Here is a 26,772-nt window from a genome sequence, read left to right on the forward strand (position 1 = left end):
TAAATACAAAAGTATAGAGAAAATATACATTGCTATGATGCCCCAATTGATCAACACATGTTATTTCTCCTGAATCTTTTCATACAGTCTAAATGCCACTGGATGTGCAAGGCAAAACTATGTGTTCCTTGTTTAAATATTCTCCCACATTTGTGAAAGTTTCTGGAAACATTTTTAATGAGCATATAACATTAGACCAGGTGACTGTTCCCCATTTACTTTAACACATTCCTTACTAGTGTCAACTACAGACACAGCAGGTGGAAAGGGTCTAATTCTCCAGAATGGTCCACTGTTTGGAATAATGCCTTGGAAAGACTTAGTGTACAAGAAGAGGCTCTCTCACCCAGCATCCAGACTCCAGGAGAGAGGAATCTGATCCGTATTCTGTTCCCAACAAAGAGGTCATACTGGGGTAGGGTCAAGGGTTAAGGGTGAGGGTTAGGAGGGAAGAAAAACTAAGGAAAAGTGAATTCACAGTAAGACAAACAGACCAATTCATGGCCCATAGAACTCTCTATTGAGTAACTGAACATGAAACGCACAGTATGAATGGATTTTTCTGGAAGAGGGAGTGTCGAGTTTTACATGTAAGTCAACACAGTACAAGAAGCCCAGAACCCAGAGAGGCCATGAAAAAGTCATGCCTCCTAGAGCTGCAATAATCATAGGGAATTCTTCCCAACAGAACTTCCTCCAGTGATAGGCATGTTCTATATACTGTCTAATACAGCAGCCACTGGCTAATGTGCCTACTCAACATCTGAAATGAGGCTTAATGTACCAAGGAGCTGAATGTTTAATGTTGTTAAATTGAAAGTAAGTATAAGTTTAAGTAACCACTTAGCTAATGGCTGTTCTACTAGACGATGCAGATCCATAGAGAGGTTTTGGACTTACATCCATGTGCAAGTGCCACATGATCTGGAAGACTCACACCCAGCTCTCAGAGGTGCATGGAGATCCAGCTGACACCTACAGTGCAGATACACTACACACTGTAGAGTTCTGAGCCCTCTATAAAGTTTGACATTTGGGTTACTTTCTCAAGGATGCCCAGCAATATGGGGGATTAAAGCACACATGCATTTTCAAAGCAAATAAGAAAACATCCTTTTTAAACACTAAGAAATATATCATTCTCATCCAATGTCTGACATACTGTTCCCTGAAAGAGTTCATCACTGCTCTATATCTGTAAAAATGTATAAATATATGGGTTTTTCGAGAGAGAAGGCTCATAAGCTTTTATCAGACTTTCCCAAAATGATTAGGAACTATGGCTGGGCTTATGTGTGAAAAGACTACAGCTCCACTTGTCTAGTTCCATGCACGGGATCATACACGTAGATTAACATACACTGGAGGAAATAAAACATTCTGTATTCTCTTTCTGCTTGTGTGTTGAGGACAGTTCATTGTGAAGGAATATTCATTGAAAGGAAGAGTCTACAGGAAACATACAACTTCTACTTCCAAACAATCACAATGATCAATCTGTTTAGCAGATGGAAACCCTTCCAGAGGTGTCACAGCACAGCACAGGCTTGCATGCTGCCAGAACATTTAACCAAGGAAGCAAATGAGAGAGTTGTAGTGAAACCCTTGCCATTAGGCTGATGCTTCAAGTCTATCACTTAGGTTTTCCTAACTCTGAGAATTTGCAAGGTGTGAGCAGCCAGAACAAAGGTGTTTTGCTCAGAGAAAAACAAGCATGGTGTTTAGAGATATGCAAAAAGAGGTCAGAACAGCCCAGTTGCCTGGGGACACAGAGCTAGAGCTCAAGGTAAGAGGAAATAATGATACCACTGGTCACAGCTAGCTCTCCTCACCACCCTTCAACCATGATTTCACCAAATGCCAACAAATTATTTCAGCAATTCTACAAACATGCCTCACTCCAAGACATGGAGATGTGGTCAAATCCCAGTGCTCTGTCATCACATGTGTGATCCTGGACAAGTCACCTAACCTTTCTTGGTTTGGGGGAAATCACATGCAATAAGGATGACATTACTATTTTCCTCATAGACAGCTGTGAAGAACATCTGGAACAAGGCACATGGAACAACTTCCTAGATACAGAATCAAGAACTGAAAATTCAGAGCATTCTCTCCGTTTTAATGCTAATTGTGTTGCTCTAATCAGACAATTCTTTACTGATTATAGGTAGATTTGACTACTAAAGGAGATTCTTACCAGCTAACTAATTTGAAGGTTTACTTCATCTTGTGGGGCCTATTTTGCTCAGAAACTGGCAGTACTAACTAGCAAGTGGTGTGGCTGTGGTGTCTGAGAAGAAACTTACCTGTCTGAGTCCCGTAGAGTCTTTGCCAGATGGGCATAGATGCTCTGTTCTGTCTTTAAGTCGCCAGCCAGCCCTTCATAGTCTGATTGTTGCTCTTCCTGGAAATGACAATGGGTGTCTGACATTAAGGGCAGAAGCCAAGGAATATGGTTTGCCATTATGCAAACACATGTGTCTAGCACTGGATTTTTAAAACCACAGATAGAAGGCTCTGAGCCAGACTCGGGCTCAGACCACAGTCACACAGCACCACCTGCAGTAGGAGTTGGGAATGACAGTATCTGCACAGAGCCCAGAGGCCCATTAAGGGTGGTGCTACTGGGAGGTGGTAGAAGCTTTGAGAAATGGGGTCTGGTGGGAGGTCCATAGGTAATTGAGGATACACCCTTAAGAGGAACTGTAGAACCCCATCTCCTCTTCTCTCTCCTTTGCTTCCTAGACCTGAAGTGAGCAGATGTTCCCTTTCACTGCCTGTACAACACAGTCAATAACTATAGTAACATGAAACTAATATTCAACACAAAGTAGAGAGCCATGCTACCAACATCCAAAAACTGTTTGCAAAATATCCTCAAAGCCACCTGATTCATCCATACTCCCGCAGAGCTGCTGGCTTCTGATGCTGCCAAAACTTGATGTTTTCAATTATAATCCAACAAAGCTAATAAATAAATGCCTAAATAATGCTGAAATGTTGTCCAGAAGATACTAAGGTCATTTTTAAAAAGCTCTTGCCAGCCAAAAGTGAGATAGTTTGAATATCAAAATAATTATGTAAGATAGGAATTCACAAAGTCCAAAATTAATACAAATGAATATATGAGAAGAGGCTTTTCCTTACAGTAAAATGGTAATTAATAAGTGAAGGAAGGATAATGGGATTAGAAAACATAACCATTTGGCAATCGCAACTGTAATTAACAAATCAGCCAATAGATATAAAATGACGCTAAAACTAGAGGATGAGTGTTTGAAGATGGTATTTACAGACTCAAAACACTAACCCCAAATTCTTCATTAGTACATAGAAAAAGGGCAACTGGATAGTCTAGATTCCTGAAGACACGGTCTTTGTGAATTGATCAAAGCCAGTACAGCTAGTAACTAAACACAAGAACTGTGTAACATGGAACAGAAGAGGGTATGAACACAGCATGATATTGTTTATTTCTGGCACAGAGGCTGAACCTAAATCTACTGATATTTTTAACTACCATCTGCCTCTCTCCGCCCTCAACCACCACACCCCTCATCAGTGCTATGCTGCTGAGGTTGTGGTCTGGTGGGACTTCAAGCCTGGTGCAACTTCTCATCCTGCTAGCACTGGCCCTGCCATTGCCACCAAATGTAGTTTTTAGCTAAGTCTCTATTGTTTTATTTACCAATAAAGACTCAGGAGTAAGATGTTGGGGTGAAAACCTGCTAGCTCAAAGGGGCTGAAAAGTAAACAGTTGACCTTCCTTTTGGCAGGAGACTCAACTAGAGAGTTTCTCTCCACTCATTCCAAAACCAAAAAAGCCTATGGATCTCCAAGTCCCTCCCTACTCCTTCCTCTTTATTCATATTCCTCGCTCCTCCATACTCTCAACTAGTCACTGATCCAAGGTTGATTTTATTAACAGTCTCAAGAATTTCACAGTGCAATCAAATATTGAACAATACTAACAATTCCACCAAAGATGAACAAACTAAATCAAATCTCCAAACACACAAACAGTCCCACATGAGGAGCACATGACAGTCCTACACACTTCAAAGGATCAAGGCCACAAGACTAAAGAATCAACACTGGAAATTTCAAGATGGGATCTTGACTCGGACCCTTTGTGCAAAGCATTCCTGAGACAGCTGGATGAACTGTGAATAAGCCTGAGAATTAGAAAGCAGTGTGTATGTATGTGTGTGTGTGTGTGTGTGTGGGAGTGGGGGGGGGGTCTATGCTCATTTCCTGCTGTGGTAGCTAGATGAATGCCTGCTTACAGAATTCAAAAGTGACAGGGCTTCATGAGGCCAACACTCAGATGACTCAGAAAAAGTAAACCATTTATTACTATGAATCTTTTATGAATTTCAAATTATCTCAAAAATAATAATGTTAAAATGACTGAGGTAATGTGTACAGCCTATCTGCAATGAGCAACCAGAACTGGTGCTTCCCAGTGCTGAAGAGAATATGTCTGCTGTCCATAGACATTCTTCTCAAACCCAGGAATATACAGAGGACTTACAAATGTGATCAGAAAACACACATGCATCTTCTTTTCACTTAACTCTAACTGAAAAAACCATTCTCTTCTATTGTAGTTGCCACAAACCACATGAGCACTAGGACTAGCTCTATGACTTTGCCAGCTAAAGAAGGTTATTTTAATAAACCTTAATAAAAATATTTCAGAACATTATTATTTCAAAGCTACTGTGGTCACTATACTCACCACTAAATTTTGTTATTTAAATACATTAATTAAAAATATTTCAAAGCTTTTATACTTTGATACCTGAATTTCAAAATATTGGTTTGTTTTACAAACCGACAAAAATATATAAACTGTGCATTTAAACAGATTATTTTTCTAGGACACAAGTCTTTAACTTTAGCTGGACTGCCAAAGGAATGCAGTTGTGGGGAGGGGCACTAAGCAACCTAACCCAGGAACACAGTGCTGTCCTTCCAGGCCCAGCAGATCTTCAGCCCGAGGTTGTGCATTCAGGATTGGAACAATAAACCACCAGGCTAGGCATGAGATGCTAATCTGTTGGGAGATATCATTCTGTATATGTTTCTCATACTAGTTTAATGAATAAAGCACTGTTGGCCAATAGGAAAGCAAGATAGGCGGGACTAGGAGACAAAGAGGAGAGGGGAAGTAGGAAGGGGAGTCAAGATGGAGAGTCTGGACAAAGCAGAATGCCAGCCGGCTCCCCAGTAAGAGAAGTCCACGTGAAAATACATAGATCAGCAGAAATTGGTTAATAATTAAGGCAGAGCTAGCCGATAAGAAACTAGTACCTGGCCAACAGAATTATATCTGTGTGTTAATTGGGGCTGGCGCGGCGGCGGGACAAGACTGGGCGGCAGGCGGAAAAACCTTACTCCCTACATATGCCCGCCCCCCTTTGATAGTCAAAGCTTAAAATTAAGTTAGTTAGGTTTTTCAAGATACACAGAGATGTATTTGAGATAGATAGGAATTCTTCAAACCTTTCAAAGACCTACAGAATATGGCATTTAAAATGCCATATTTAGGGTTTTCGTGACAGTAAGACATAACTGCTCCTGGCAACACCACCTGCATCAGAAAGGATGTTGGACCTTGAAGAAATGCGTTATGGAGTTTGCTTTCAATATGGCAAGACTAGTCATTTGGACAAGATACTGCTCTTGTTTGGACTGTTGGACTTTATGCTGTATAAACTAGACATGCAGGACCCACAGAAAAGTGACTGCTGATTCAAGATGGACATTGCTACAGAGTTTCTGCTTCATGGAAGAGTCTGGCAGACAGTCTGCAGGACACAGAGAACAGTGACTGACAAACTGCCAATACAAGAAGACAGTTTAAAGTTTCCTGCTTTGCGGAAGAGTCTGCCAGACACACTACGGCCTATGAGCTGAAGATGGAAGGTTACAGAAAAACTTCAGGTGACCAGGCAGTGGTCTCAGTCATTCTAGAGTTTATATATTATCCTTCTGTGGTCTTTGAGGGAGTTGAAGACAAATAGTTATGGTTATAGTTTTCCTTAGTTAAGCTTAAAGATAAGTTACATATAGGACTTTAGACTCACAAATATAGGATAGATGACAGAATAGTTTCTTTTAATCTTGCTAAATGTTAATGGACTAAATATTGTTAACCGTGATTCTTATTTGATAACTATTGTGTGATATATTTTGCTATGTTAAGGTTAAAACCCTTCTTTTTATTTAGACAGAAAAGAGGAGATGATGGGAGATGCCATTATGTATATATATTTCTCATACTAGTTAATGAATAAAGTATTGTTGGCCAATAGGAAATGAAGATAGGAGGGTCTAGGAGACAAGGAGGAAAGAGGAAGTAGTAAGGAGGAGTCAGCATGGAGAGACCGGGGAGACCAGATGCCTGCCCCATTCCCTGGTAAGAAGACCATGTGGAAATACATAGAAATGGGTTAATAATTAAGATAGAGTTAGCCGATAAGAAACAAGTAACTGGCCAACAGAATTGTATCTAATACAGAGTCTCGGTGTGTTAATTGGGGCTGGAGCTGTGGAGGGACAAGACCACCGGCAGGCGGGAAAAAAATGACTTCTTACACTAGTCACTCAGCTAGTTATCCAGTACTTCTGTGAATCGTGCCACAGATCACTGACCCATGTACTCCACTAGGTTTTCTCAGCTCTCAGAGCACATAAGCACCTGAGAGGACATCAAGATAAAGAAAGCTACCAAGTCCTTGGTATTCTCATCGTAGCCTGTCTCACAGTACACCATTTGTGCCTGCCCCTTTACTAACTGTGCTGACTTTATAGGCTTGTTATGCTAAACACTCTCCCAGTAGTCTCTCACTGAATGTGAATATAACCTGGGATAGAGGTGATAACTTTCCCCCAATTCTAGACATGAAGACACAAAGGAGGGTGATCAAGTCCAACATCAGTATCTTGGCATATGGCATGGGCTCCAGGTCTCTGCTCCTCAGCAAAATCCATACCCATTTTAAGAGGGTAAAGATTAAGTTAATTAATCAATACATGGTGCCTGGCATGGAGTAGACACTTGGTGTCCCGGGACTCTGGTGCTGTGCTAGAATCTTTATAGAAACCCTGTACAGTTATAACATTATGGGGCACTATATCAATCTTGCCATTATTCAGTTGTAACTTGAGTCCACTTAACTGATAATCATTAGTAAAGTCAGGATATGTGCTCATATGTGATGTCAAAGGTAATCATGAAGAGCTAGGAAACACAGTAGTAAATGTGGAATTTTAGTAAACAGAGAGAATATCAGTAGGCCAGGCTCTGAACCACAGTGAAGGGTACTGCCATGCCAAGGCCCAATGCCTAACCCAGTTCCCCTCTCCTCTTCTTCCTGGAAGCTACACACAGCTCTTTGCCATGATTTTGAGGCCACTGTACTCCTTAGCTTCTGTCTTCATTCCTTTCTCCTGGGATCTTCTATCTCAAGGATCTCAGAAATCCTCCCCATGTCTCGAAGAACCTCAGAGACCTAAGAGATGGAGAGACATTGTTTACCACTCCCTAGTGACACTTCAGTGTATTTCATAGGATCCTCTCTAGCTCAATCACATAGGAAGCTCTCTCCAGCCAAGAAAAATACCCCCTCCTCTGGCCCAGAAGCACCTACCCGCCTTCACCTGGAGCTTTTTTGCCAACCACCTGTTCCATCTGAGCAATGCATATAGCAGTTATCCAAAACCAGGCCTGGTGTCTGGCACAAATCAAATCCTGCCATAAACACTCACTGAACTGATGATTAAATAGGTAAGAGGGGAACACAGGGACTGGTATGAATCTTAAGAGCAGAGATTCCTGTGGATATTTTGCATAATGGAAGTCAGAGTGAGTCAACGTCTTCCTAGAAGCAAATTGCTCACCCATGTTAAATAAATGAACTCTTCGGAGCCATTTGCGTCCCATTTCATCAATCACCTATTCCCTTGCGCTGACTCATGCCCCATTAGAATGAAGTCATTTGGCTTCCTCAGCAGAGCTGACAGCCAGTAGATCTCCTTGGCACAGAAGAGAGCTAGGCTGCTTGGGGTTGGTGGGCACTAAGACCCACATGCTGAGAAGGCGCCATCAACCCTCTCCACCAGCATCTCCAGACATGGAACAAACAGCTGGAGGTCTCTCATCACAGAGACTTGGCACTGCACTTGGCACACATCTCCTTGTGTGGCTCTGCACTGCATCCTCCACAGCCCTAAGAGTGATCACCCTGCTCACCATTATTCTCCTGCCTAATTAGAATGTTTTGATCTGAAAAATATGTCCCTGAAACCTAATAGTAGTCCATAAGCAGACACTGCTCCTGTATAAGTGAGGGCCTGAACCACTGATAAACCAGCACAATTCTCTCTTGGATATTCTAAGGTTTAGAGGGAGATATCACATACCCATTTAGGAATGACCAGGTCTACATTAAGTCAAAGACAGAGGCCAGAGCTTAGGAAGTTTGTCTTTAAAGTCAATGGCACTCCCTTGGTTTTCCCACCAAGTATTTGTGAGACCCTCCAGTTTGTTCCCGTCGTTCCTCATGGCTGCTGAACTAAGACTACTCTATACTGGCTTCTGGAGCATGCAACCTAGAGGAAACTTACAAGTGTGTCTCCATTAGTCCTAATCCTCTTAAAAGAACAGATTAAAATCTGCCTCAAAGACTAGAAAGGGCATTTCAGAAAGATCTAGTGACTTATCAAAGACCAGAGATCATAAGTAGCATGACTGACATTCTGTACACAACAAGGGCAGGGGGCACTTTCTGCTCTGCCACCGGTTTCTTAAGGACTTGAAAGAAACATGTACAGACCATAATCTGAAGAGACAGCAGACTGGTAAAGAGAAGGCTTAATGCATCACTTCCTGCTAATCAGGGCAATTTGGTGACCTGGTAGATGGATGGGGCCTATTTCAGCAGCTGTGTCACAACCCTGCAACAAAGACATTTATTTTAACACTCACAAAATGCAGCCGCATATCCAAATCATATCAACAACCAAGTTAGAAATCACAGCTGTGGCAAGTCACATATAGCCAGGGAGCTTCACACAATCTTCCTGATCACCTAAGCATTAATTCTCAAGACCATACAATGCTTAGCAGGAACAGAAACAACACCATAGCTTTGAGACCTTTGTAAAAATGGGCAGAGGATAAATCCTAAATCAACACAAAATGGCCAAGTGCATTGCAGAAAAAAATCCACATTTTCTACATAGAAACAACAACCATTTGAAAAGCAAACTGCAACAGAGCAGTGATTCTCAACCAACAATCCTTTAAGAGGGGTCATCTAAGACCATTAGAAAACACAGATGTTTACATCACAATTCATAACAGTACCAAAACTGCAGTTACAAAGTAGCTACAAAAATAATCTTATGGTTGGGGTCACCACAACAAGGCAACTGCATTAAAGGGTCTCAGCATTAGGAACCTTGAGAACCACTAGAACAGAGCAAAGACAATGAGGCTGTAACAGCAGGAACTTCTTAAATTGACACCCAGAAATCTACAATTCTGAAATATAATTTAAAATTCCTTGTCCACAATTTGCAATTAGCCCTGCAGAAAAGAATTTAAATTTAAACCTTTGCCAAATACTTTAGCATTTTGCATAGTAGTTTAAAAATTGCCAAGATGTGGATACTGCCCAAATGTCCATGCAATGTCTTGGTACCCATGGTTATATGAGGAACTGATAGCAAGCAGCACAAAATAAATAAATGTAATAAATATTCAACCAGCGTCATAAGATTATAACTATACAGATTAACTATACAAAACTAAAATGTTATTCTAACAGCAAAGTTTAATAACTATATTATGTAAATCCATGAAGATGTATCACTCTAAACTACCTGTTTTAGTTAGGGTTCCCATTGTTGTAATGAAACACCATGACCAAAAGCAAGTTGAGGAGGAAAGTGTTTATTTGGCTTACATTCCCACATTATAGTTCATCATTGAAGGAAGCCAGGGCAAGAATTTAAACAGGTCAGGAACTTGGAGGCAGAGGCCAAGGAGGGACGCTGCTTACTTGTTCTGCAAGGCTTGCTCAGCCTACTTTCTTACAAAACTGAGGATCAGCAACACAGACATAGTACCACCCACAATGGGTTGAGCCCTACTCCATCAATCACTAATTAAGAAAACATCCTACAACTAAAGTTTTACAGAGTCCTATTCTCAATTGAGGCTCCCCTCTTCAGATGACTGTAGCTTGTGTCAAGCTGACATAAAACTAACCACTACCTATGTAAACTATCTAGCTTCAAAACAGCTGACTTATTACTGGCCATGTGCACCTCAACATTTCCACTAACGTTGGTCCAAGTCAAAACACAAAACATTGGCTGAGACAAAGTTCTTGGGCTTTCCCTAAGTGGGATGACAGAAACAGAAGAAAGATCCAGGCCCCAGATTCCCAGGCAGTCCAAGGGCTCCCCTCACCCATGCTGACATTCTCATGAGGATCCTCCAGGTGCCAACACACAAACTGATCAGAGCTAACAGGAGCTTTCATCCAGCCATACCCAGGACTGGGTCTGTTACCAAAGCACCATGAAGGTACTGGTTGCTAAAATACTTCTGGGCCTACTGAAAAACAAATCCTGGCCTACCCATCAACTTTAAGTACCACAGCCACTCTGGTTACTCCTGTGGGCCCTTAACCATCCACTCCACAACAGAATAACTGCAGGGTGGTATGGCACAAGGGCAATCTCCAGCTCTACTCCAGTCAAAGTGCCTATATCTGTCCAGATGTCTCATGCTGTCCAGTTTGTTAATTATTATGAGAAACACCTTTCACAAAAGCACAAGTCACAATCAGTCATTCATCACAAACCTAATTTGCCTAATTTTGAAAAGGTTTAAAGAACTTGACCTACATTTAATACCTCTTCTTTTGCAGGTCAGGCTGCCACAATCATTCATATAATCACTAAACTCACATTTCCAGAGCCAAGTATAGAGGGCTAAGCACTGGATTCAGAGATAAGCACCCGTCACCACTCCCCAAGTGTCCACCAATGGTGCTGCACCTGGTGCAGGGGAGAAGCAAAGAGGTGGAACAAACGACAGCAACTAGAGGAAGAATGTGTGCTACAAGAGAGGCCAGTTCAGTGCTATGGGATCAGGGAAGGTTACTCTAGACAGTGTTAAAAGATAAATATGATAGCACCCAAGCAGATGGGCAGACATAAGTAAAAGCACATAGAGGCACCAACTGTGCTTTCAGGCATTATGCTCCACAGTTCATTAAGAGCAAAGAAGACTAGACCAACAATGAGGGCTAGATGAGGAAGAACCAGCCTTTCACCAGGACAACTTCCTTACAGCCTAGAACCCAACATTTCTCAAGAAATGATCCTTGATGGAGCAGTTACCAGGCTCCTTTCCCAGAAGACTAGAAATTCTTGGTACTAGGTGCACAGAAAACAGGAATGACCAGATGAAGGATACTAATTTGCAGAGTGGCTAGACAAAGCCTCCCCATCCTACCTGTTATAAACTCAATCATCAGCAAGAAGGCACTGGATAGTCCCTATCAAAGGAGTTATCAAATACATTTCAGAAAAGAACATGAATACATTCACATGTGGACATCCAAATTCAGTCAAGCTTGCCTTAGAGAAGATGAGTTTGCTGCCTGGTGACTGCTGAGAACACTTTTCTGTTATGAAGCCATCGCTCCCAAACTTGAGCTCCTCTGCAGTCATTAAATAACTGTTCTGCTGTATTGCTTCCAAGTCTTCATTGGATTTCTAAGGAAATGAAACAAATCATAGGAAAGTTATATATAATACACACACACACACACACACACACACACATTTTTCTTACAAATCATAAGAAAGTTTTCATCAAAAATACATATATAAAACACATACACACACACACAGAGATTATTCTTAAACTCTTTAAGGGAAGATATATTATTTTGTCACAAAGTTCTTATGTCTTCTAGATAATTTCACCATCCCAAAACATTAGGCAACTACACAGAACACAGCTGTGATACAACTTCATCTGTATATCATGACTGGATGAGAGTAAGCATCATACCAGCAAGGTGGCCAAGGACAGTGGCTATCTATGAATTGCCCTTACTTGCCACAGTGACTGTCTTCCTGTTGATAGAATACTCTGATCCAACGAGCTGATAACATCCCTAATTCTATCCTGCTCATTGCATGACCCTGGGTCCATTTCCTACCCAGTCAACATGCCAGGTAATTAGAGGGCTTGCATATTTAAGCTCAACAAATTCTTAGTCTCCCTTGAAACTATAAACTCAAAACATTCACATGTATCAGAAAGAAAAGGGTGGGACTGCAAATAAGCATTAAGGTGTGCTCATACATGAGACTCTTTCTCCATGACACACAATGCAGTTCCACCCTGGCCTTTCAGAAGCCTGAATCCAATAATACAACAGGACTAGGAGACTGCCTCTTTGGTATCTGGCCAAGTTCAAGTGCAGAATCTATTTGAAAACTGGTGATTCCTAAGCCAGGGTTTTGTTTACTCTTTGCAGGAAAGCAAGGAATAATATATACTTCTACCTCCTGAGCATGGAACAGAATTAATTTAACATACCAATCATTTAGAAGGAATCCAGTACTCACAAAGAAAGAAATGGGTAATTCTCTGTAAGGTCCCACTGAATTATAATAGGAAGAACTAGAAATCAGCCAACAGTGCCTCTAGAATTGTGTTGGTATAATTGCACCTTCATCATTGTCATGTTTTGACCAAGCAAACTACACTATAAGGCTTAACTAGGAAACAGTAGTACCCCTCTCTCCCCAGTTTTCTCCTCAAAGCCTCACTCTCAGGCAAAACTAACATGCAATTCCTTAGGTGTTACTTCTGCTCTGTCTTCAGCTGTCAACATGATATTCTCACTCTTGTGTTTCTTGATTTCTTACATTTCAGTTTACCAACTGGCTCGAATCAGGAGTGTGGGGATTTAGATTTATCTCTTGTATCAGTCACCTCCATCTCAATACCTCCCTTAACAACTGTATCATAAAAGCAGCTGCTCAGAGTTCTGATATCATTCTAAGTCCCTCTTCATACATGGTCCATGTTGCTCCCCTCTCTGGAGCCTTTCAGATCCTTTCTTAATCACCAAGCTCTGGAATACCATAATGCCTCACCTCAGCCTATGGATCTTTGTGCATGAACAGGGATTTTTTTTCCATCCTGGGACACAGCTCCTGATACCTCCACCTGCTTCTCCTGTTTTGCTTCCTGGTGTTTTAGTCAGTCATATTTTTACTTGAACCATGTCTCTAATTTTGTTATCTTTACCTTTTCCTTATCTTGTTTGTTTAATTCTGTTTTCTGGAAGACTTACACAACTTTTATCTTCAACTTTCTAACTCTTGCACTGTAAATGTTTAGTCAGCAATTGTACACTGAATTTCCAATAGGCCCTTCTTCTTTTCTAGATATCTTTATTTGTATTAGATTCTGATCTTACTTTAGAGAGAGAGAGAGAGAGAGAGAGAGAGAGAGAGAGAGAGAGAGAGAGAGAGAGAGTGTCACAGCATGTGTGTCACAACACTAGTGAAGGTTGGAGGATAACTATGTGGAATAAGGGGGATAAGTTCTCTCCTTCCACCTTGATGTGGATTCTGGGGATCAAACTCAGGTAATCAGGTTTATATGACAATCACTTATGCCCACTGAGTCATCTAATAGATCCTGACCTTACTTCTTATTTTACACTGTTTTGCTATGAAATTTTTGTAGGTTTAAAAAGCTGTATAATTTTCACTGTTGCCATTTCTTCTATATATCTATATATCCCAGGTGTCATCAAACTAATGATCCCCCACCTCAGCCTTCCAAATGATAAAATAATAGTCATGAGCCACCCACTCAGATTTCTATGTACCTTCATTCTCTTTCTTCAACACTTTATCCCATTTGATGAACTTAGGCCACTCACCTTTTAAATACTAAAGTGCTCAGAAATGGACAGCACAAAAGTAGTCTTACTGGGAGATGTACAGGTGAAAAACAGCTGTCTGAAAAAGGATCCTCAACTTGCAGCATCTTTCATTCTTTTCTCCTCTAGGAGAACTCTCACTGGTTGGGGTCGACATACTTTAGTCACTCCATTGCCATTTCTGCTTTATAATTTTCTGCTGATACCAATGACCCCTAGACCAGTACTTTTTTGTTTTTGCTTTACATTCTCCAGAGATCTCTTGCTGAAGAGGAAGAGAGGGAGGCCTATACCTGTCTAGAATCTCAGGTAAATCTCCTGTTTTCAAAGGCACTGGCCACATGTCTGCTGAGTCTTTTTTGAGCTGTGGCCCATGTCAGCTTAATTCTAGGTTGCTATTCTTTATTATGTGCTACAGTGGCAAAACTGAATTCCTGTACAGTTCCCACTCATCCAAACGTGCATAACATCCTCATTTTGTTACTCACAGCTGTACAGTTCTCCTACATAGCCATGTGCTTACACTATTCTGTGCCTACCTTTGTGTGTCAGTGATATATCAGTAGTAGGTAGCAGTATTAAATACCTGGATTTAATCCACCACAGTTACCAAATAAGAAGTGAATTCCAAGACTAAACAGGAGAACAAATGGGCAAAGGAGTGAAGGGCCACAGCCCAAGTACTTGAGCCCTCACTGAGTGGACTGGGCACAAGAGCAAATCCAGCTAGGGCACGGCCATTTATCATGTGACCAGAGTAAGCACTTCCCTTCTCTGACCTTCTTTCCCGTCCTATCAACTGGGGATCTTATAACATAAAGAAAAAAGTTCTACGTGCCACAAACACAGCAGTGAAGTTTGTGAAAGTGGGAGTGGTGAAATATGCCTCAGATCCCAGTGCTCCAAAGGTAGAGACTGGAAAGCCAGAAGCTCAAAGACAACATAGTGAGTTTGAGACTAGCCAGGGCTACATAGACACTGTCTCAAAGAAAACATTCTTCCAAGAGTTCAGAGTAAACAACTACATTGAAAGGTGATTGACATGTGAGAGGAAAAGATGGTACCTGAAGCATCAGATCCTTTTGAATGCCACTTTCTGTTAAACGATGGGCCACTTGTTCTTGAGTATGGAACTCCCTATTGCTTTCGCTGGGAACACTCTTGCAATGCTTCTCCACTGCCTTCCCTCTCTCATTCACTTCATTTCGTAGTTTCTCAACTTCGTTTCTAAGATCCTACCATAAGTAAAAGAAAAAAAAAAAAAAAAAAAAAAAAGCCAGAATTTACTACTGAAGAATTCAAAGTGCCAATCTCTTACCAGTTTCACTTCCAGAGTTGTGATGGAAACAAGTTGATCAGTGTATTTAACAAATACAGCTTCCTTTATCATTTAGAGTTTTACAAAAACCAATTTTCAGAATATTATAAATTTAGAAAAGTCTTTATAAACATAATATTAGTTATAATGCTGAAAACTAGAAAACCAAACAGCCTGAAACTAGGAAAAAATGAGAGAAAATTATAGAGAATAAAATACTTTTAAAAGCACAATTACAAGTAAAGACAAATGAAGATAATTAAACTGTGTATAATACAACGCTGGTTATTTCCTTCATGCTTATGCAACTGAGGCAGGGCACCTAAACAGAGGGGCAATAGAGGCTTCTAGGAGATTTTTACCTTGTCCCTGAGACTCTATAATGCATGAAATCAATCAGAAAGTGCCTTAACAGTGGTCAGGAAGAACCCGTAGTAATGCACATCTCAGTAGGAGGTATTTTTAAATGGGAGGGGAAAAAAAAAACCCAATATACAGTAAGATTGCCACCACCTTATGGCAGGTGCTTGTGAGGTTGATTTTTGAAGTTGACTATTTGGAAAAGCAAACAACTGTAAACAACCCAGATGAGTATCAAGAGGAATAAGCTATGACACAGTTTTACCACAGAACACTTGCACTGTGCAGGAAAAGGAATAGAGTCTCTCTGAAGATGCCCAGAGTAATTGCCAGAACATATTAGGGTAGATGTTGAGGAAGAGAGAGCCAGGAGAAATGAGAAAGGAGAGCATACTGCCATGTATTTCACCATAACACAAACTAAATGGCTGCCCATAAGACAGAAGAGAGCTAGATAGAAGAAACAAAAGACAGAACTAGCTTACAGATGTGACCATTTAAAATTGTACACAATTATCGTTTAATGTTCCCTTACAACTGAAAACAGAGCAACCAAAGCAATGAATCTGGCTTTGCAAGACTTTGATGGGTTGAGAAACAAACTGTTTCAGTCAACAACATGAGGGTGGAGTAATGAGCATACCCTAACTGAGGTATCTCCACAGACAAAGGGGAAGACAAATCATATTCAACTGTTTTAAGTAACTGTATCATAAATAATAATATCAGTAATGGTATTCTGAAGTGCATGTACATACTTAGTATATATTTATTAAATGAGTAGTTACTAATCCAGGACTTTCAACACAATAGGAAAGAAATACAAACAGGAACAAAGTTAGACTCACTGGAAACCTGAACCTGAGCTATCCACAAGCACTTACACTTTGCTGTTTCCTTCCTTCCACTGAGAAGGGCCAGCATCAATGTCCTGCTGGAGTCCACAGTGTTCTCAGCCATTTCCTAGAATCACTTAAAACAGAATCGCCTGCATCCTGACAACTAATGCTGCAGACCTCTAGAAAGGCAAAACCATCACTCTACATTCTAACAGGTCCTCCAAATAGCTGTGGAGCACATGAAGTTCATCTCACAAGAACAGATGACTCACTGCAGACTTGGGATAAGAGCATACAGGACGAGTCCCGACATCTTTTCATACCCAAGAGGAAGGAAGGGATCAAGTACAACAATAAGCACATCCAAAGGAACCAACCAGAACTAGCTTTTTTCCACTTTGAGGGAGGAAACAGAATTTTCATAAGGATGACCACAGAACTCAAACATATCAAAAATCCAGATTCAGTGCTGAGGTTACGGCTTAGCGGAAGAGGCGTAGTACACGTAAAGCTCTGGGTTCTATCCCTAACATGCTCGTAGGCATACATGCACACATACACAATTAGGGTAAGGAAATTCATGAATTCATACCACTTTAAAAAACAAACAAAAAACACTTTTAGTTGCTCTAATAGGAAGAATGACTGTTCCTGAAGAGATGTTCCCACTCCCATCTCTAATGGCAAAGAGGAATAAAGGTTAACAGAATTCAAGCTGTTTACCAGCTGACTTTTAAAGGCAAGTGTCATCCTGGGTTATCAAGGTGGCTCTGATATAACTACAAGGGCCCTTGAAGATGGAAAGGATGGCAGAAAACCTCTTCTAGCAACCATGGCTAGCATTGAGAATGAAAAGGGACCACTGGTCCAGAAATCAACCAGCCTCCAGAATCTACAGCCTTCAAGAGGAATACAACCCTAAAAAAAGTCTCCACCTGGATTTGGTGAGCCCTGTCTCAGACTTCTGACTTCAGAAGACAAGATAAATCTGTACCGTGACAACCTGCTATTGCTGAAACATGAAATAAATGCCTTTCGGGTGTCTAGAGAAGTTCTTTTGTTATTTTTATGTTTAATTTTTACTATATGAACTGCCCCTCATAACAAACAGCTAGAGAAGAAGAAACAAGTATATGTTTCCAGGAATATTCAGCTATAAAATGAGAAATAATAAAACAGATAATCACTATTTTGTAAACAATTACAAAATCAGAGACCCCGATATTGGGGAGAAACAAAAATATTTTTTAAATTAAATGTTGCCCCTTCAAGGGAAAAAGATGAGGCTATCTTAGACCCTTAATCCAAAATAAGATCACAAGCTGTCATGAACTCTAAGCAGTAAACCAAAACTCAATTCTAGAGGGAATACAGGATTTTTTGGGGGGATGGGGATCAGATTTTTGTTTTTAATTCTACATACAAAATTGCCCTAGTATCTCTGGGCAATTAGTTCTAGACCTCCAAATGATACTACAAGTAACACCCAAGTCCTTCCTATAACAGTAAAATACTTGCATAGAATCTGCCCACATTCTCCAATTGCTATAATATTTAGAACAATGCAAATGCTGTCTGTACACAGCTGTTACACAATATTGTTAGAGAATAATGGCCAGAAGTCTCTACATGTTTAATACAAATGCAATTTTCAACTCAAGCTTGGTTAAATGTGTAAATGCAGAATCCAGACACAGAGCCAGCTGTAATGCTAAAGCAACAGTAACAGAATAATAACCAATGAGCTAGTCCTGCCAACAACTTAAGCCCTGTTCAAGTTGTGAATTCTTCTTTTGGACCTTCTCCAACTGCAATGGGTTTTTGGATTATTTTAACTTTGGTTTAAACTTCTTGCTGTTTTTATTTATTCTACTATATCATGACTTATAAAGAACATATAGCAACTAAATTAGATATAAAAAAAACAGTTTAAAAAAAAAAGAAAGAAAAATAAAGCTGGTGTGATGCCTCAAACCTGGCCAGCCTAGTCTACAGAGAAAATTCCTGGCCAGCTACGTCTCCAGAGCAAGACATTGTCTCTAAAAATTAAAACAAAACAATTCTACACAATCTTCTCATTTAGCAATTTTAACAAATATAGCAAAATTCACTGCACTGTATCCTTACCGCTTCCAACTATTTGAGCCTCCACATAACATGTTATTACAGTGTACTGTTTTTTTTTATTACTGTATCTTTTTGCTTTAGATTTAACTTTTCAGAAAAATCTAGAGAGGAATTTCTAGGTCAAAGGGTATGCATATTTTGAGGATTCTTCCAAAGAGGCAGTAACAAAAAAACAAAAACAAAAACAAACAAACAAACCCCCACACACAAAGCTGATAGGAAAGACTTCTTTCTTCACAAGTGCATTTCCTTGATCACCAACCATATCCCTATAGAAGTGACTACTGTTTTTCCCCCCACTATAGACTGTTCTTGTTAGCTATGAATGACAATGCTTTCAAGTATAGTTCAAACAAAAGTTGTTCCTTTAAGAATCATCTACAAAGGGCCTAGAGATATGACTCAGCAGTTAAAGCACTGATTGCTCTTCTAGAGGCCTAGGTTTGATTCCCAGCACCCACATGGTAGCTCATAGCCATCTGTAACTCCAGTTCACAGAGTGTTGATGCCTTCTTCTGGCCTCTGTGGGCACATACCATGTAACTGGTGCATAGACATACATGCATGTCAAGCATTCACATACATAAAAAAATTTTAAAAGAATCACGCAAGGTATGCACTTACAAAGCACAGATTCAATTCTTCCACATCGGAATTCCTTCCAGGGCAAGTCCATCTACCTTCCCAAAGCTATTACAGAAGAGTCAGGAATCACATGTCCAATAAACAGGACTTTATTATATTTTCCCCCTTGGGGTCTTGTTTTCTAATCAGGATGAACACATACCAGTGCTAGAGAAGCAGCTGTGAACTGAGAAGTATGCAATCCAATAAGGAAGATCTGGAATGCTCCTACATTTAGAGTCAATGGAGCACAAGCTATTGGAGCAAGCACTTACCATGATACAGACCATGTGACAGGTATTAGCATAGTTAATCTGTTTCATCTTCGAAATTTATGATGTCTTTAATCCCAGCACTCAGGAGGTAGTGGCAGGAAGAATTCTGAGTTTGAAGCCAGCCTGGTCTACAAAGTTGAGTCCCAGGCCAGCCAGGGCTCCCTAATGAGACCTTACCTCAAAAACAATATTATAATGACCTTTGAGCCCCCACTTGACTCCAGCTGAACTCTGGCAACCTCAAAGCTCTCTGCTTGCTGCTTGCCCTGCTAGTTCTGCTCTGGCTCTTACATTGGGGGAATGTACTCAACTCATGACCATCATGCTTGCTGTAGCCAATGCCTGTGGTTCAGGGCTAACCCTTGCCTCCTGCAGGTCTGTCACCTCACTCCAGTCTTCATAACCTCCCTCTCTTCACCTCCTTCTCAACACTTCTTTCCTCTATTATCTCTTCCTATAGCACCTGCTAATATAGTATACCCATTTTGTGTGAATGTTTTCAGTCCCACAAGAGCAGATCATATTTTGTTTACTTCTGCAACTCTATCCCCTATGATGGCACCATACACATAGAAAATACTGTAACAGATTAAATATAGCCGTATCTTTGACTTTCCCCCATGGAGAAAAGAGAGAATCTATGTCCCCACTTTTTAAAGCCTTGGGATGTAGTGACCATTGCAACCTAAAGAACACAGGCCATTTCAGGCCCAGGCCTGAAATTTCTCATTCCTGTCTCTTCGGGCACTCTCTTGGAAGCTTCCAAGTCATCTAAGAGGCATGGTCATCCTAATTTTCCTATATGGAGAGGCCAAAAATGCAGGTACTCTAGTTGATAACTTTTATTTTCCACCCATCTCCAACAAGGTACCAAACATAAGAGTCATTTGCTCTCCAAAGCAGCCCACCTACCAAATGTGTACAAGTCAGGGGCATGTAGAGCAGAAAACCATTCAGATGAGCCCTCCCCAAATCCTTGGCTAGTAAAATTAAATTATTACTTTAGATACCAACTTTAAGGATGAAATATAATACAGCAATAAATAACCAAATCAGCACTCACTGTCTAAGCATCTATCAGATAAATGAAGTAAATAATGAGTAAATGAAAATAATAAATAAGTAGAAGATGAAATTTGGGGTCTCACAGTGCTCTACCAATTAGGTACACTTCAGCCTGTTGTATTTGTTTTTTATTCTTTAATCTTTTAGCTTTTTGAGGAGCCCAGCAACCAGCTCCCAAATAACTCACACACAGAATCTCATTATTACTTATGAATACCCATCCTTACTTGGCTTGTTGCTAGCCAGCTTTTCTTAACTTTAATTGACCCATCAACCTTTTCTCTCTAGCCTTTTATCTTTCTTACTTGTGTGTACCTTACTTTCCTTCTTATTATGTGGCTGTCTGTATCTGTGTAGCTGGCCCCTGACATCCTCCTCTCCTTGTTCTCTGGCTGCTCTCTTCCTAGTTTCTCCTTCGATTTATATTCTCTGCCTGTCAGCCCCACCTATCCTTGCTCCTGCCTGGCTATTGGCTGTTCAGATTTTTATTAGTCCATTAAGTGTTTTAGCCAGGCACAGTAACACAGCTTTACAGAGTTAAACAAATATAGCATAAACAAAAGTCACACACCTTAAAATAATATTCCACAACACTGCCCCCATTTTATGAGCAAGGAAAGAGACAAAGGAAAGCTAATTTACTTGTTATCACAGTGACAAAGGAGCAACACATGGCTAGTATCTGGTTCTAAACCCTCTTAGTTTACACCTACACTAAAGCACACGTCTGGGGCTTTTTTTGTAATAATGCAATTACCTCAATCCACTTAATTAAACCCATCCACCACACCACTTTGATGGACCGCTAACCAAAAAGAAAAAATAAATAAATAAAAATCAACAAATTTTAAGATCTTATGTTAAGATAGGTACTTAACCATATCTTTTTAATGTTACGGTGGAGCAAGAGTTTGATCCCTAGCACCTGCCTGAACAAAAACTAGACATGGGCAGTCCATAACCACAGAGCTGGGTGGGGGAGGAGGCATAGACACAGTCAAATTCCAAGAACTCACTGGCCAGCCTGCTGGCATAATAAGTAATCAGTGAGCTCTATGTTCAGTGAGAAACCATATGGAAAAAAAAAGTGGTGAACAACAGAGGAAGATCAACCTCTGACCCAGTTCATACACTGGCACACATGTACATATGCTCACATGAATACACACATAAAGCACACACACACACACAATAAATCTACACACTACCTTACGAAGAGTGTGCTTTCTTTAGAATTTTATTTTAGTTGTAAATATTGTTTTAATATTATACTTGTAATTGGCAAATAACCACATTTATGAGTAAAATGTCATATTTTGATACATGTATATACACTGTAGAACAACTATATCAAGCTAATTAACACGTTTGTCACTGAAATGTCTCTTTTAGTGACATTTAAAATTTGTCCTTTTAGCAATATTAAATTTCTAAATATTTTATATTTATTATGCCATACAATAGACCTGGAAAATTTATGTCTCTTGTTTGAAAATCTGTCCTTTTAGCCAACATCTCTTCATACTCCTTCACAAATCCTTATACTCCACGAAGACCAATTCTACTCTACTTCTGGAAGATCAGTTTCTTTAGATTCCAGGCCCACTCATGCTGTTATAAATGACAGTTTTATTTATGGCTGAATAATATTCCTGTGTGTATGAGATGTGTGTGTATGTGTATGCTGGGTGTGCAACACTTAGCTTGCTTCCATGATTGAATGTTGTCAATAGTGCTGTAGTGAACAAAAAAAATGAAAGTAGAAATATTTCAACATACTGACTTCAATCCTGTAGGATATATACACAAAAGTGTAATTACTGAATCCTAAGATAATTCTAGTTTCATTTTCTGAGGAACCTCCATACTGTTCTCCAAAACCAATTCCCTAATTTACATCCTCACCAACAGCACACAGGAGTCCTCTTTTCCTACATCCTCCCCAGGATTCATTATCTTTGTCTTTTTGTTAATACCCATTCTAACAGCCTCAAGATGATATGTTGTTGGGGTTGTAATTTGCATTTCCACAATGACTAGGAAAGTGGAAGTTTTTTTTTCCTAAAATAAAGTAACTATTTGTATGTTTCCATCTGAGAAGTCTAATCAAGTCCTTTGTCCATTCAGTTTTCTTGCAGGTGTGTAGTCTGGATTTCTTAAACATTATGGATAATTATCAACTCCTTATAAGATGCGTGCATATGGCTTATACATACTTTCTCCCAAGTAATAGGCTGTCTCTTCTCTCTGTTAAACTGCTTCCTTTGCTTAAAAACAAAGTTTCTTTTGTTTTGTAGCCTCTGCTTTCAGGATCATAGCTCAAAAATGAACTACTGCCCAGAACAATTGTCACAAAGTTTACCTTCTGTGTTTCACATCTAGTTTTGAGCTCATTTTTCATATGGTATGAGGTAAAGATGCAAATTCACTCTCATCTTTCTTTTCTTTTTTCTTTCTTTCTTTTTTTTTGGTAATAACCATCCTAAGAGTTTTAAGGTAATATGTTGTTGTGGTTGTAATTTGCATTTCCACAGTGACTGCTGTCCAACCTCTGTTCATTGAAGATATTCATTCTTAGTCCAGGACCATATTTTGATTATACTTGCTTTGTTGTCTATTTGATAAAAAGTAGTATTCCAATTCTTTAAAAGTTCACACTTTATCCTAAATGTGCATTCTTCGTGTGCATAGGTCAAATCTCTATGTTATATTCTTTCCTTTAAACACATGTCAGGCCCACGTTTTGAGGGGTGATTCAAGTTTTGTTTTTTTTTTTTTCTTATTTTACATATTGATCCCAAGTTTCCTCTCCCTCCATCCTCCCATGTCCCCCAAAATCCCCTCTCCTCCCATTCTCCACCCATTCCACAGGGAGGGTGATGCCTTCCAGAAGGGATCATCAAAATCTGTCAAGTCATTTGGAGTAGGGTCTAGGCCCTCCCTCCTGTCTCTAGGCTAAGGGAGTATCCCTCCATGGGGAATGTGCTCCCAAAGTCCTTTCATTAACCAGGGATACATCCTGGTTCCACTGTCAGAGGTACCTTAGACTACCCAGGCCTTCTAACTGAGATCCATGTTCAGGGGGTCTAAGTCGGTCCAATGCTGGTTTCCCAGCTATCAGTCTGGGGGGGTCCAACGTTCTCACCCTTCCTAATGCTGCAAATACAGTTCCTCTTGTTGTGGTTACCACACCATAAAATTATTTCATTGCTATTTCATAATTGTAATTTTGCTACTGTTATGAGTTATAATGTAAATAACTGATATACAGGATATCTGTTATGTGACCCCTGTGAAAGAGTCAACTGATCCCCAGAATGGTCAAAACCCACAAGTTGAGAAATGATAGATTCTAGTATGTGTATATTTAGAAATCATTATTCCAGTCTCCTTTATCATTTGCTTTAGGAGTTTTAATTAATCTATCTAGGAAAACATGTGATAAAGGCTACTAGCGTATACACGTTCACCCATAACCCTGAAACTGAATTAACACATGAAAATGGTCTGTTCCATAATTCTATAAAGTAACGCTCTTCAAGATTAGGGGGATAAACCTAAGGTCTAACATAGCCCTTGGTGCACTGTGAGAAAATAAAGAGAGAGATGGAGAGAGAAAGAGAGAGGAGAGAGGGAAGGAGAAGAAAAGGGAGGGAGAGAGAGAGGGAGAGGGGGAGAGAGAAAGAAAAGGAGAGAAAATGAATACACATCAGGAGGTATATGACCCACAGTACCATCAAGGCATAAAGGGAAGTCAAGATAAGCGATTTCCCTTAGTATGATTACATCAGTTATGAAACTCACCATATACTGGACATTAGCTACAAGCCAAGACATTGGCCAAGACATTGTGATGTGAGATACTGATAACTTTATTAACTGCCTACATGGTAAGAATCATCAGTCTTACTTCCCAGAAAGGTAAATAATGCTCATAGAGTGAAACAAAGATTTATTTAGTTTCTAATGTTGAAACTGAAAGCCAAGCCAGTGTGGCCCAAGTTCTGTGGTCTCAACTCCAACTATTAGACTAAAAGTTTTAAAACACTCTGTATTGCAGGCTTTTCATTAGGCAATACTTCCAATATCACAAGTCAGTTTTATAATGTCTCCACACTTGAATGTCTGGGGTCCTCTGCCAAATAGATGGGTCAGGAACAGGATCTACCTACTCATTTGGTCAGCAATGAGAAAAGGCTTAAAGCAAAGAGACTGGAGGTATGGGAGGGTGTGTGTTAAGGTGGCCTTGAAGAGGAACAGCTGCCATGGCAACACAAAGACAGCCAACTGACTCATGATCTCACAACCCATGGAGTTATAATAAATGTTTCAGGGAGGCATGGAGACAGCATGCCTTGCTGAAGCAAAACAATCAGAACTGAAAATTGATGACCTTGGGTGGTTCCCTCAAATCTCCTTCAATATTCCAGGGCTGCCAAAATAGACAGACTTTGCCTTGAATCATGGCTCAAATTCTAACTAGCTATGTGACCATGGACATAAGTGGTTCCCTTCCCAGAAAGGAGATGATAACGTAGCTTCTTTGGGCTTTGAGATTAAATGAAAGGATACAGGATGCGTGCCCAGCATGAAGGTTATGGCTGAGGTACAATAAATTTCTTTCCTCTTAGTAGAGTACATAAGAGACCAAGAGCCTAGACTTGACTTAAAGCTCTTGTAACCAAGAACCCCCAAATACTGTGGATGATCACCCCTGCACTCCAGAGCGAATCTAGCTAGGACCTGTACAGCAGAGTAAGAGTCAAAGTACAATCTTGTGAATTACATATTTGAAGTAGGATTTGACAGAAAGAAATTTTGAGTTCTTTGTTGTTTCTGTCACTATTTGGAGAGGGGAAAGGACCTTCCCACCTTAATGAACCCACTTGAATTCTTTTCCTTAAGAATCCAGTAGTGGCAGAAAAAAAAAAAAATCATAAGTAAAGAATGGATTCAGTTCCCCCAACCAAACTGGGCCTCATAGGTCTGAATTGAAAAGCAGAGGAATCTGAAATTTGTTCATTTGTCTTAAAGTACCATACCTCCCCTCCAGTTAACAAGGATAGTCCCATAAATATTCTGGACACTAATCTACTAAGCAACTCTCCCATGAAAAAGGGTCAAAAGAAGGAAGGCTTCACATTGTAGAATTAGGGAAGCTCTGCGCCTCCTCTCATAGAATCGCCTTCACATCCTTCCTTCAGAACACAACTGTCACCCAGGACACTGCAGCAATTTCCCAACCACATCTCTTTTTTTCAACCAGCCACATGGAGACAGTAACTGCAAAAAAGAACTCAAGAGGCAGCAGCACATCCCTGGCTCCTCCAGTGGGCACCAGCTTAGCCTCAGCTTATCTCAAACCAGTCCTGCCTCGCCCTGCCATTTTGTTCACACTTTCCAGAGTGCTCTGCTTGTCTCCACCCAGTTCCTTCCATGTGAAAATATGTAACCCCCCCCCCCCAAAAAAAACCCCGCAGCATGCCACCTTCCAAGGCCCAATCATGGTGCCACCTCTTTTACAAAGCATTCCTTGATGAAATTTCCCTCCCTATTTGGAATCCAAGGAGTTCAAGAAACAAAGTATCAAGATTTAAGAATCATGTTACTTAATGTAAGTATTCTAAATACTATTTGTCAAAAAAAAAAAACAAAACAAAACAAAACAAAAAAACCTCACACAATCCAATCTCCTAACAATTATAACTCTCTTGCAATAAACTATGAAGCTGTCAAAATCAATAAAATTCCCAATAATTCAAAAGAAGGTTTTAACATCAGTAAAAGGACTGGAGAGACAAAGGCTATGCAGTTAAAGGGGTATTCTCTTCTTCTAGAGGACCCAAGTTCAGTTCCCAGCATCCATGTCAAGTTAGCCACAAAAACCTATCCCCAGTTTCAGGGGAATGCGTCACTTCTGGCATCTATGTGCACTGCATTGAACATCACACACACACATACACAAACATTGTTCTTTAAAAAGTTTCACTGAGCTCCAAAATTATGCAGGTAAACAATTTTTAAAAATCAGGAAAACAATACACAATATGAATGAGAAATTTTGAAAAAGAATCAGAAAATTAAAAAGAAAAACTCAATAAATCAGATTTTTAAAAATTTAATTGGGAAGCCTTAGCAAATATATCAAGCAAAATAAAGAACCC

General features: G+C 40.0%; 1 protein-coding gene across 3 annotated transcripts in view; it reads right to left on the bottom strand.

Moving 5' to 3' along the window:
- Positions 1–26,772, bottom strand: part of Cdk5rap2 (CDK5 regulatory subunit associated protein 2) — a 179,723-nt gene that overhangs the window by 81,728 nt on the left and 71,223 nt on the right. For all 3 annotated transcript variants that reach the window (XM_051188037.1, XM_051188036.1, XM_051188035.1), the window contains exons 13-15: positions 15,065–15,235; positions 11,668–11,805; positions 2,310–2,407 (exon numbers count right to left, since the gene is read on the bottom strand). In XM_051188037.1, coding sequence (XP_051043994.1) covers positions 2,310–2,407; positions 11,668–11,805; positions 15,065–15,235 — 407 coding nt within the window. The remainder of the gene's footprint in view (positions 1–2,309; positions 2,408–11,667; positions 11,806–15,064; positions 15,236–26,772) is intronic.

This window comes from Phodopus roborovskii, unplaced genomic scaffold (assembly GCF_943737965.1).
Source record: "Phodopus roborovskii unplaced genomic scaffold, PHOROB, whole genome shotgun sequence".
Lineage (NCBI taxonomy): Eukaryota > Metazoa > Chordata > Mammalia > Rodentia > Cricetidae > Phodopus > Phodopus roborovskii.